The 12,967-nt window shown below is 41.9% G+C and overlaps 1 protein-coding gene across 2 annotated transcripts; it reads left to right on the forward strand.

Moving 5' to 3' along the window:
• The first annotated feature begins 2,112 nt into the window (after positions 1-2,112).
• Positions 2,113-9,557, forward strand: DNAJB1 (DnaJ heat shock protein family (Hsp40) member B1). Of its 2 annotated transcripts, none has more exons than XM_063120482.1 (3): positions 2,113-2,209; positions 7,462-8,027; positions 8,485-9,557. In XM_063120482.1, the coding sequence occupies exons 2-3, from the start codon at positions 7,548-7,550 to the stop codon at positions 8,713-8,715; spliced, it is 711 nt and encodes a 236-aa protein (XP_062976552.1). In that variant the 5' UTR covers positions 2,113-2,209; positions 7,462-7,547; the 3' UTR covers positions 8,716-9,557. The 2 variants fall into 2 exon arrangements, with proteins under 2 accessions (XP_062976552.1, XP_062976551.1); XM_063120481.1 differs by lacking the exon at positions 2,113-2,209 and adding an exon at positions 5,318-5,589.
• The last annotated feature ends 3,410 nt before the right edge of the window (positions 9,558-12,967 follow it).

Here is a 12,967-nt window from a genome sequence, read left to right on the forward strand (position 1 = left end):
CTCCTGTCCAGTTGGCTGGGATAGAAAGTAACAGAGGGTGAGAAGCTAGATGGGTGAGATTACCATGACTATTTAACCATCAGCTCCTTTGCAATGTCAGCAAGGCACACACAGGAGAAGTTAGGACATTTGCTTGATCTGTAATCACTAGCTGTTCAGTGAAACACTAAACATGTGAAAGAGATATCAAAGGAAAAAAGTGTGGGGGAGATGTTGGGGGACTAATTGTCCCTCCTTAAGACTACTTCTAATAAAAGATCAGAAAGTATCTTGGAGATTCTTTAATTTTAAAATTTTATCTTGCCACCATGTCTATCCATTTTTCAAATTCAAATGTCTTGGCAACTATCACTATATATAAAATAAAGGACTCAACTAAATATTAGGGGTGTGCACTCTGCTCCTGAATTATCTGGTAACCGCGAACATCTGTGGAGCATTCAATCTTCCAGAGCGGAGATTAGCCACTTCCAACCCATCAATTAATATCAGAGTGGAGATGTGCCCAATCGGAGCTTCTAAACTCTCCGAAATTATCCAATTGTTTTTCAGGCGTCAATGCTGTCTCTCTGTGTGTGTGTCAATTTGGAAGTCACTGAGTGGGGTGAAGGGTAGCTTTGATTTTAACATCTGTGGCTAACCAATTAGGAATTGCCACAGCTGTGTCCATGACCATGTTCTCCTCCAATCGCAGTGTTTGGGAGAGTGCGAAACACTAACTAGCTACTGATTCTGGTGGGGAGGAGAGGAGGCACGTTTCTGCTCGGACTCATAGAAGTCAATCATCCACATTTCCACAGTGTGAAAGTGCTGCTGGGCTGGCTGGCATTGTGAGTCAGGCACAGGCAAATTCTTTATTTCAGTTAAACTATTATTCCTGTTGGCTGGCTGGGCTTCCAGTGGAGGGGTGGGGGGTCCATCCAATAGACCTTGTGGGCACCAGGTTGGAGAAGGCTAGTGTAGAAACTTCCACCACCAGCAGTGGAGCTCTGCATCAGCAAAGTAATGAATAAAAACTCCCTCCATAAATTCGCAGGGATGGATTAACGTGTGCGAGTGCCATCTATGCTCCAAACCAAGACTACAATCCTGATCAGCCTCACTTTCTGTCTTCTTGAAAATTTGTTGCCTGCCCTAATTTCTTTTTTTGCTCAGCCTGGATTTCAGCACCTGCTAAGAGACTGGCAGTAGGCCTATTAGCAACTTCCTTGGAACATCCATGATTTGATATGTAACTATGCTTGTCTGGGACAAGGTCAACTTTGGACTAATTCTGCTTTTCTAGGTCTTTTCCTTAAAGCTATAAGGCCCAGAAGAGGATTAACCCCAACAGCCATGAAGAGCCTCCCTCATGCAATCTGGCTGATATGCTGCACCTGGAGTTTAGAACAATATCCAGCCCTTCCTTTGAGTTCTCACCATCCCACAAAAAAACCCTTAAAAGGACACACCAAGATTTGGGATTTTATCCACATGAAAAAGGGGATATATTTTGTGAAGTAACCAGACAGTGGGCTTTCTCTGTTTTGGCACCCACCATATGGAAAATCCTCCCCTTGTGTAGTTCTGGAGGCAGAAAAAGTGACATCTTTTAAATGCTTCCTGAAAACACACTTGTTCACCCTGGCTTTTCGTGGGCTGTATATAAATTAATTATGCTGCTCCATTTGACCGCTCCTTGATAGATAGATATAGATATATACACACACATACTGTAGTTGGAAGGGTTTTTAATTCTGTATTTTAATGTACTTTAATGTATTTTTTAATATTTCAATATTATGAACTGCTGAAAGTTTACTATGCTCAGCAGTATATAAATCCCACAAATAAATAAAATCTATATATATACCACTTTTCCACACAAGTGTTCTCAGAGCAGTTTTATCCGCACAGTGCTATCAGCACATGTAATTAGCATATTAAGGGCATTAAGTCTTACATTCTGAGCCTATAGGCAGGACCTATCTTTGATTTTATCTGCTGTACAGAACTTTGATTTGATACCCTTTCAAAACAATATGATGATACCGATGTCTCCATCGTATACACACTGCCCAGGACAGAAGACAGTCACAAGCCAATGGAATGCACAGCAAGCTTCTCTGAAGATGCAGAACTGGTTTTCCCTGAGTTCAATCCTGGGCAGAAGATTATGCGTATGAACAACTACAATGAGTGTGCAGCCACAGCAGCATCACATCTTGAAGTATGTATGTTTAGACACACCCCAATATCTCACAAGTAACCTCACAAACAATAGACTGCAGAAAGATTAGCTTGATTGATAGTGACATGTCCCCTATCATTCTCTAAATATGGATAATCTACTAAAGCCACAAGCCCAAACTCAATGTCATAACCAGGCTTCAAAAGGTATAGAAAGCTGATGGTATCCATGTGCATATGGACTCAGAGACAAAGCCAGAGATCAGGAAATCTAATAGAGAGCTCCGGCTATTGGGCGGTATAGAAATGTAATAAATAAATAAATAAAGGGGGAGTGAAGACAGTTAGCAGGGACTGAATTATTGCAGATTTAAGTATGTCCAAAATCCTACTCTCCTTGAAAGAGTCACATTAGCAGCAAAGGATCAATCCTCTCCCAGCTAACTTTCACAAGTCAGGATAGGCAGCGGGTGATGTGGAAGTGAAAGATTGAAACTGATCCCCCCCTCCCCAAAATAAGCTTGAGTGTGCAATACCTAGACCCCATTTAAAATTGTGAAACAGATAAAACTGAGTACCATTTTGTTTTGTCAGCAGAGTAGGTACAGATACATCACAACTCAGTGTTTGGGTAGGTAGAGCCTGGGCTTACTAGTCTATTCATCACCTAGCTGAAACCATTCTGCTAGGTGAGACTTTGTAATGTGGTGGCAATGAACAAGAAGGATTTTACTCAAAAGTAAATTTCACTCTGATCAGTGAAACTTGCTTCCATTACAGGATTGCAGTTATAGTATTTAAAAAATAATCTATTACCACCATGATGACTGTTCATGTTCAGCACAATACTTTAGAACAATGAATGCAAAAAGCAATGGTAGGCTGCTTTTAAGAATTATCTCCTTCACAGCTCCATCAAGTATAGTTAATATTCCAGAACACTGCAGCCTCACATAATTACAATAATAATAATAATAAGCATGACAGCATCATAGAGTTTCTCAGGTCTGAAAATTAGATCAATCATTCCTTCCTCAGAACAGCTCTCTGAAACACATGCTAATGTTTTCTTATCCAGAATGCTGACCTAAGAGGGCTCTTACTCTATAGTTAGACAAAAATTGAAATCTAAAAACTTATTTCTCCACTAACCTGCAATTATTTTCAGAATTCACTGATATAAATTGCTAACGTCTCCACCATAAGAACTACCTAAGAATTAGTCAGGAAGAGGGACTGAAAGGAAGTTCAAAGGGTTTTAGCAGCAATCAGAGTTGGGTACAGCTCTATGCAGATTTGGAAGTAATGTCCATTTAATACAGTGGGACTAAACCAGGGCCACAGAACTACTATTAGGCAGAATTAGGTGGCTGCCTCAGGCAGCTGATTTTGAATATCAGAAAAAGCAAAGGTAGCCATGTTGAACATGATAAAAAAAATTCATGATGCCTATTAGTGTAATAGCTTTACTACCTGCTATTTGACTTCAATTGACTTTGTTTTAATATCTAAAATTATCTCCAGCTTTCTTAATATAAAGACTGGCTAAATTCTCTCTGTGATCCACCAGTAAAAGGAGCTCATGTGCTACTCCCAAGATGAGAACACTTCTGAGTAATAGCACAATTTTTTATTTTGAAAAAGGGACATTCCAACATTTTTCTTTTCTTCCTCCCAGCAACTCTAGGGACAACTCCATGTCCAGCCTGTAACCATTACATGTCCTGCAGAGCCAAATTAAACTGTCTGCAGCCCCCACACTTCATTCATGCAGCAAGTCTGGTTTTTCCACTCCTCTATCCCTCCCTGGTTTTTCTAACATCTTGCATGATGAAGAGATCTGTAGCTCTCAAAAGCCTGCAAAATTCTTATGATCGTTTGGTTGACCTAATGAAAGCAGATAATTGTTAAATTTTAATTTTTGTTGTATTTATACTGCCAGGGAGAGAAATTTATGAGATGTTCTGCCTAATTCACCAAAATAACTTGGGCACTATTATGGGTACTATCAGTGCTGGCTTCAGGTTTTGAGGGCTCTCGGACAAGAATCCCTCAATGGGCCTCCTTCTGTGAATCTACCTTCATCCTGCCCTTTCTCCAGCTGCTCTTGCTCTTCCTCCTATTACTCCCACTTGCTTGCTTGACAGGCAGAGAGCCGGCAAGCAAGTAGGCAGTGGTATCTACTGCTCCTCTTTCGTCTGAGCCGGAGCAAGAGGCAGGTGAACAAGCAGATTACAATGGTGAAGAGAGCAGTAAGTCTTGGGAACTCCGGGGCCCTGCAGAGAGTGGGCCCTTGGCAGGATCCAAACAAACTTACTCTTGACATCTGCCCTGGGTTCATGCACTTTGACTGGAGCTGGAGATTTGCTTCTCCGCTCCAGGCAACAAAATGTCTTCGACCCAGACTGTGCATAGGATTCTGCCGAACGTGATTTGGAACTTTCTTGGATATATAAAACTATGGTTAGACTGATGTGTTGACAGGTAGCATGGGTGCAACCACCTGTACATTGTTAGTGTCATAGGAGTTACCTTGCGGTTTTGCTTACTGTTCACACATAACATTTACTGTAGCAAATGGTAGGTTTGTAGTTCCAAACCTTTCTTCTGTATACCTGACCCTTGTTAGAACCCTGCAGTGTTCTAACTAAGATAAGCCAAAATGTACCATCTGAGCATACCCTCTGCGGATTGGATGAGTTAGGGACGACAAATCGGGGCGCAGTTTGTGCGTGGAGTTCTTAGGCTTCAGGTACTGGAGCGCCAATGACTGCGGGGATCCGATACCAAGATGTTTTTAATGGGAGAGCGATAATATCCCCCGCCCCCTGCTGCAGCCACAGCCTTCAGCCTCGCCTGATTCGACAAGGCCCGGTCGTCTGGAATCCGGGCAGGCGAGAACCGTTGGCGCAGCAAACGCTACCCCCTCCCCGAAAGCAGTTAAGGCGGAGGGGGGTGGGCTTTCGGCAACCGTTACTTCCCCACCATGTGTGACGCACGCCGAATCCTCATTGGTGGGACGCACGGGGTACTAAGCTGCGACTGGCGGAAGCAGAATGGATAGGCGGGACTTGGGCGGAGAATGTTGTGGTAAGCTCTGGAAGATTCCTCCGCCCGCCATATAAATGCGGAGGGGGAAGCGGCCGCCGCCGAGCTGCAGCCCGGAGAGGTAAAGGAGTTGGTGGCTGGTGAGATCTCGGTGAGCGGCGATGGGGAAGGATTATTACCGCATATTGGGCCTGCCCCGTGGGTCCTCCGAGGACGATATCAAAAAGGCGTATCGCAAGCAGGCGCTGCGTTATCATCCGGACAAGAACAAGGACCCCGGAGCCGAGGAACGGTTCAAAGAGATCGCCGAGGCGTACGACGTGCTGAGCGACCCTAAGAAGCGCGAAATTTTCGACAAGTACGGCGAGGAAGGTGCGTGGTAGTGCGAGAAGGGCTGGGGTGGCCCGTGGGTGGAAGGGAGGGAGAAGCCCGTGTTCGTGTTTACTTGGGAGTAAGCCCCGCAGAGACCCATAGCAGCGACTCCCGAGCAAATGTGCGTGGCAGTTCTTCTCTCGGTCGGATGTGTGCGTAGGAAACCTGGGAGCGGATGAAGAAGAGGGAGAGGTTGACTTGTGATGTAAATGGCAAGTGGCAAAGAGACCCCTTCTTTCGCGCTCTCGGGAAGGCGCTTATGTCGGCATACATGTTAGTTTTTAAAAGATGTTACGAGACTTTGTTTTGCCGAACGAAGAAAGGGGAAATAAATGGAAACTAAGGCTGAAAGTTCGAGATCGGACTTGGGCCGTTGTGCTGGAATGGTTTTCGCCAGAGCGTTAGAATATTGTATAGCCCATTTAAGCTCGGTTACTCACTTTTCCTTTGCCTCAGTAAGTGCCTCAGTAAGTGCCGTTAAATCTTATTCTGTAGTTTCTGTAGGTCAGACACTCCCCCCCGCCCCCCGTTTCTTTCTCTCCCCCATTTGCTTCCAGTCTTAAGAGAAAATATCTTACAGGGTTGCTGTTTTTGAAATCGCTGTTTCTGACAGTTCACTCTGACTTTTAGAGGTGTTAGGAAGCATTTCTCTTTGGAGTGGCTGTCGGAAATGACAGTTCAGCAATTAAATCTACTATCTACTAGGACTGGTTTCCCGAGAAAGGTGAAGGGACGGGAAAGTAGTGAAGAAGAAAGAACAAGTTATTTTACTCGTTCATCCTGGAAACTGGCCAGATGAGTTGCCATCTTTGAATTGTTCTGATTGTATTAAGGTCACTCCTTAAAAATCCACCATTACCTTACAGGTTCTTCCTGTCTGGGAAGCCTACTTTGAAATCAAGTGGAAAACGTTCAGGCATGGAAGATAATTGGGGGGGGGGGGGGGCGAAGGCATAGGCTTTTTCTTCATTCCTATTCCAAAGAAATGTCAGGATTTTTAAAGTTATAAAGCTCACTTTATGTATGTACTTCCCAGGCTGTCTAAGATCAGTAGAGCCTCAGTACGGCTTGTTCTTCAAAACAAGTACTCTACATCAGTCCTTCTATCACATGAAATAGATGTCCTTAATTTACTTATGCAAATTATGCTATGTTTGTAGAGCTTTTCTGTACTAGTTTGTATTGTATTGCTTGCATTCATAGCAAATGATTGGACATTTTCTTGTAAATGCGTGTCAGTAACATGTATTGCCTGTATAAATTGGGCTGCATGACAGGCTGTCTAAGATAGGTGGAGCCTTTGCTACAAAAGTCTTCTAGTAGCTGCTAGAATATTCTAGCACATTCTTATGCTAACCTGTCCATTACGATATTTTGCTTGGTAGAACTGTTTTCAATAATACTTATTCATTATAAAGATCTATTGGTTTGTATGTCACTTCAGCCTATATTAGCTTTTGAAGTTGTGTCTGTAGAAGCATTGATTTGATTGCTGATACTGCTACTGAATGTGAAGTATGGGGAGAGTTCTTGAAAGATGTGACTTATACAGTAGAGTTCTTAGCACAACAAAAATAGGAACCACAGGAGGAAAAAAATGGATGGTAGGAAGGTTACACGAGTTCTAAGTATATGTGTAGTTGATATTTTCTTCAATGGTGCCTGCAAGTCATCCCTTTGATATGGCGCTTGCTGAAAGTATTTGACTAAAATCCTAATAAGAATTCTTTCAACATTTGGTAAACTTGAATATCAAAGTAAAAGAGATACTAAGGAAAGAGGCTTTCAGGATTAGAGCTTCTAATGTAACATTAGGGATTATAGTTGAGTAACAGCTGCAAGAGGTTTATTTGTGTGTTCCCTGAATTTCAGGACTAAAGGGAGGTGGTCCCAGCTGCAGTGGAGGAGGTCCCAATGGCACTTCATTCACCTACACCTTTCATGGAGATCCTCACGCCATGTTTGCAGAATTCTTTGGAGGACGGAATCCTTTTGATACTTTTTTTGTCCAGAGGAATGGAGATGAAGACATGGATGTTGATGATCCCTTCACATCTTTTCAAAACTTTGGCAACATCGGCTTTTCTCGAGGTCGTGGGGGCCATGAAAACATGCGCAGGAAACAAGACCCTCCCATCACCCATGAGTTGAGAGTATCTTTGGAGGAGATTTATAGTGGATGTACCAAGAAAATGAAAATTTCTCACAAACGTCTCAATCCAGATGGGAAAAGCACACGTAATGAGGATAAGATTCTAACAATTGAAGTCAAACGTGGCTGGAAAGAAGGAACTAAGATTACATTCCCCAAAGAAGGAGACCAAACACCAAGCAACATTCCAGCTGATATTGTCTTTGTTTTAAAGGACAAGCCACACAGCATTTTTAAGAGAGACGGGTCTGATATTGTATACCCAGCCAAGATCAGCCTCCGTGAGGTAAGTGGAAATGCCAGACTTGTTAGTGATAAACTATCAAAGTTCCTAAATGATTGGATTTTGAAATAGGTAAAAGTAAAACGTTAGGATACTTAAAAGCACTTTTTCAGTATCTATTAATTCATATTATAAACATGCTCATCACATTACTGACTAGAATAAGAATATACTCCTATCAAGACATTATCAGAGCTTCTTGAGAGAGCACTTGAAGAAGATCCCATTATCCTACAGTATTATATGAATTGGGAAACATTGGGAATTCCTGGGGTGGTGACTCTATGTGTAGAGTCAGAGTTCATCTCAATTTTGTCAGCATTTTTCCATGTCTTTATGAACTCTAATTGTGATTTGAAATCCCCATTAGGTTGAATGGGAATTAGATTTTCTAGAGGGAACTAGTTTTTCTAGAGGGAAAAAAGTGTACTGACTTCTCTGTTCTGCTTGTTTTCTTTAGGCTCTATGTGGCTGCACTGTGAACGCACCAACGCTAGATGGTAGGTCCATACCAATGGTATTCAAGGATATCATTAAACCGGGAATGAAACGAAGAATTCCTGGAGAAGGCCTTCCATTTCCCAAGAGTCCAAACCAGCGGGGGGATCTTATTATTGAGTTTGATGTAAGATTCCCAGACAGAATTCCACAGTCTTCCAAAAGTGTCCTAGAACAGATCTTGCCAATATAGCAAGACTGGCAGAACTGGACTGCAGTGCCTCCAAACCAGAGGATTTTGGGCTGAAATTAGGATTTCGGGGTCTGTTTTGGCAGTGGGTATGGAGTACCTTCATGTTGCTAAGAGTTTTCCAGAGAGTCCAAATCTTGCAAGATGAATATTGCACTGCTCAATGACTTCAGACCTAGGTTGTCATTGCTCAAAATACTTGCAGCAGTGTGCAGTTACTGATAAAAGGAATCACCAGAATATCTCATAATTGCATATGAGGATGACAACCAGTCACGATTCCTGCCGTCATTTATTTGGCTTGCCCAAGTTAGGGCATGCCCATGTATGTCCTCCATTGGAAAGAATGACACTAAAATCTAAACTGGACTTTGAAAGTAAACTTTTCCAATCTTTTGTCTATGCTGTACTGTGTTGTCTCTTACCACATTCTGCACTCTTTTTCCCACTGGGTATCTTCAGTTTTCTAGCTGCTCTAATGAATGCCCTTACTAAGGTAATCTTAACTGGTGCCATGTGCTGATGGTCTTGGAAGAGAAGGCATTCTTAGACTTGGTTATGAAAGTAACTTGCCTGTTTTCAGAAGGATGGGTGGAGTATGACTTTCTCTAATAAGATAATAGAATACTGGCCAACAAAAAAACCTGATAGCTTCTGGAAAGCTTGTAAAGAGACTTACAGGTTTTTCAGTGACATCTCAGTTTTTCCTACATACTGATGCTTGTATGTCAAACTTGGGCCTGTTGAGTTATTTGGCCTGTGCCTAACAGTTGGACTGGCAGAAGATCTGTGTCAAATGTTCATAGTTGGACTTGATTTAATAAAAAGATTTCAAAAGGTGTGAACCTTTGAAAAGTATGTACAGAAATAGGTATTTTTCATAGAAGGGTTTTTGTTTCCAGTCAACAATTGCCTTCTGTAAATACATAAATATAACTAAAGCTAATATTAATTAGTAAAAATGAACAGCAGAAGATGCTTAATGTTAGATGTAAGTGGTCATTGATACATGGTCATGAAGCAAGACTTGATTTGTATTACTAAGCTTACTTTGCAATGTTACTGCTTAGGAAAATATCAAACAAGTATTTAAGTAGCTTGCACAGTTTAAAGGTAACACATTCTACTGTGTGAAGAGCATTTCTTCAGCTAGAAAATAAAATACATACCTGCTATCATAATTAAGCACAAAGATTTCTTACCAGCAAATGCTCTGAACAGGCATTCTACTGTGCTATCTTGATCCTAAAGAAGGATTAGCTAGCATTGTTGAAGGGGAGGGAGGAAGCTGAGATTACTGTAGTCAAAGCAAACTAGTTTCTTCTAGAAATGTGTCCTGCTTAATTTTCTCTGCAAAATTGCTTCTTATTCAGCCCTTTACATTATCACTCTGCTATTGCAAAAGGTTCTTAAATGGGCTACAAATGACACTAGGCCCTTTGGCCTGGATGTCTTGCCATATGGTCATTACTAGTTGACTAAAAAATCTTAATACTATGTCCGAGTGCTGTATGACACAAATAACACACCTTGTATATCTTTCAAGAATTTTATAGGTATGAATTCAAAAGAGTGGTCATGAGTACGTCACATTGCTTTGTACCTATAATAACAGTTTGTGAACTTCTGGGAACTTAATAGGCATGTATGAAAGTTTCTTCCTGTGGAAGAAATTACTGTAGAAGGCCACATTGGTCCTCAACTGATGGGTCAAGACCCACTACTGTAGGGGTAACCTATGTGGTGCTCATGGGCACCAGTGCACCCCAGGAAATGTCTTGGTGTGCAGAAAGGTGCCCTAAGCCTTCTCCCATTTTTTAAAAATTGACATTTTTTGTTAATGGCAGCTGGGATTGCTGTGAAATAGGTTTTTGTTGGTGTTGAAAACTGGGTTCAATGGAGTTGCTTAGTGTGTCGCGACTCAAACCTCATCTCTGCCTTGTAACCAATCTTGGACATGTAATTTGGCCTCCCATGGCTGCCATTTTGTGGTGGTGCCCATGACAGTTTCTGAAATTGTCAAATGTGCCTGCAGCCCCAAAACGCCTCTTACACCTGCACTTTTGCATATAGGTGGGATATAAATTGAATGAATAAATAAAATACTGGGCCGCATCAGATGCATTTCCACCATGCAAATCTATGGTAAAAGCATGCATTACACCAGTTCTTTATCTTTGTGTACCTATCTAGCAGTCCTGTAGTAAAGATTATGGTCAAGGATTCTTAGAAAATAAAACATTAGATAGTCTTTCTGAAGGTTTTCTTCTTCTATGCTTGACAACCTAATGATAGTACCAGGACAATGCCTTTTATTCAGGCTAAAGGCATAGCAGTAGTAAGTTTTCAAGTTAATATTTGACAGTTGCTGCTTCGTAGCTTATGGCATGTGCAAGAGGCTGCTTTAAGTGGTTGTGCTGAGTGAGGTGTCATGCTGAAAACTGCTCAGGGCAAAACTGAAGGAGACGTACATGTCTTGCAAATGTAGTGGCTTTTCCTGTTTATATAAAACTAACATGTGGGAAGTGTATGAATAAGAGAGAATTGGTACAAGAAGTTTGGATAGCACTGGCAGGGGAAAGTATTTAAAGGACAAGAAAACCACTTCAGACATGACAAAAGCATTTCTGTTAATGTCTCCTTCAGGTATGTTAGCTTTCTATGTTGCTGATAGGCAACTCCATACCAACTGTGTGTAGACTGTCCTGTGTATCAAATGTGCCTGTGTACTTTTCTGCATGGATGCATTTTTATACTCCAAAGCTGTGGCCAACTGCAGTTGCATATACATACAGTGCAATAGATGGCTGTGCAATTATCATGTGACAATTATGTGCATAGAATTCCTTATATAGAAGTGTTATAGACAGTAGCTTAAATTCCAGTTTACTGTCTACAGAGTCCAACATTAGACCATCTTTCTGAAATGTTGTTTGATTTGTCCCAAACTGGAGAATATCACAGGTTTACCCCTCAGGTGCACTTTCAACCCTGTCAGAATTGGAACTGCTTCAGGTTTAATGTATTTTGGTATTTGAAGAAAATTGCACATTCAAGTAGCTAGAACTTACCACAATTAGAGAGCAATCCTATGGTCCCTGAGAGAGCACCCCAGGGAGCATAGGTTTGTTCAGAGTTCCCCTCTTGAGCCCATAAACACTGCTATGACTTTGGGAGGGCAAATAAGTTCTGATTCCCACCCCCTCCCTCACAGAATTGCTGGCTGCTTCCTAAAATCACAAATGCGGCCTTGGAGGAAGAGAAAATGGGGCATTCCAGTGGGTCAGGAGGAAATGGGAGACTGGGATAGGAGAAATCCAGTCCTGGTTATACACTGTCTCTAGATGGGTTCAGAGACCTGTCTAGAGGAAAATTACATAAAAGGGGAATGGAGAGGTGAAGATTACCTCTGCCGTTCTGCTTGCAGCAATCCAGTAGGGCATTGGATACTCAGAAGCCTCCAAGATCAGAAGTGTTCTAAAGAGAAGATGCCTCTTATTGACTCCCTATAAGATCATTTATATTTATTTTGAGGAGAGGTGAGTTGGATCTGGTCTCTAATAATAATTTGAAACAGCAGCAGAATCCATGTATCACGCAAGAGCAATGTTTGCAAGCCATATATGCATGCATGCACACATGGGCAGATAGCTGTAATAACAATAGCTGTGGTTCTCCCCCACCCCTTAATCTGTTTTAATCATAGATTATCATATTTCTATTTAACTGCTTTACATAGTTTATTTTAAGCACCTTTATCAGTCTCCCTTGATTATTGCATGAGTGCCTTCTACATGCAGTCAGCTTTTCCATATGGAGACCTATGCTTCATAGGAGGGCAGGGGTAGCCCTATACTAGCTGCCAACAACTCCCCCCCCCCCCCCGGTGAATTATGCAACTGGCACCCCAAGGGCAGAACTAGGCTGAGGCTTTGGTTAAACTGGGAAACATTTTGCCCCTATTTTCCATTTAATGCATCTTCTGAAGCAGAAACATTCTAATTTATAATAAAATGTGCCCAAACTGTATGTGTGTGTTTTAACACTAAACACTATCAACATGGGGGGGGGTCTGATAAAAACAAAGATGAGTACAGCCATCTGCTCTGCGAAGGAACGAAACTCGCATCTGCAATGCTGAAAGGAGGTCCATGGAAGAAAGGTCCCATTGCATCATTTGGGAGACATCGCAAACAAGGTACCGCCATCCCTAGGCTCTCAGCATTCCAATGGCAAAGGAAATGGCTGCTCTTCA

Source organism: Elgaria multicarinata, chromosome 3, assembly GCF_023053635.1.
Source record: "Elgaria multicarinata webbii isolate HBS135686 ecotype San Diego chromosome 3, rElgMul1.1.pri, whole genome shotgun sequence".
NCBI lineage: Eukaryota > Metazoa > Chordata > Lepidosauria > Squamata > Anguidae > Elgaria > Elgaria multicarinata.

What these genes read in the sequence shown, in the direction of transcription:
- DNAJB1 (XM_063120481.1), top strand. Translation starts at nt 5,379, where the DNA reads ATGGGGAAGGATTATTACCGCATATTGGGCCTGCCCCGTGGGTCCTCC. An exon ending in CGACAAGTACGGCGAGGAAG is followed by an intron (nt 5,590 to 7,461) that starts GTGCGTGGTAGT and finishes CCTGAATTTCAG; the next exon opens with GACTAAAGGGAGGTGGTCCC. An exon ending in CCAAGATCAGCCTCCGTGAG is followed by an intron (nt 8,028 to 8,484) that starts GTAAGTGGAAAT and finishes TGTTTTCTTTAG; the next exon opens with GCTCTATGTGGCTGCACTGT.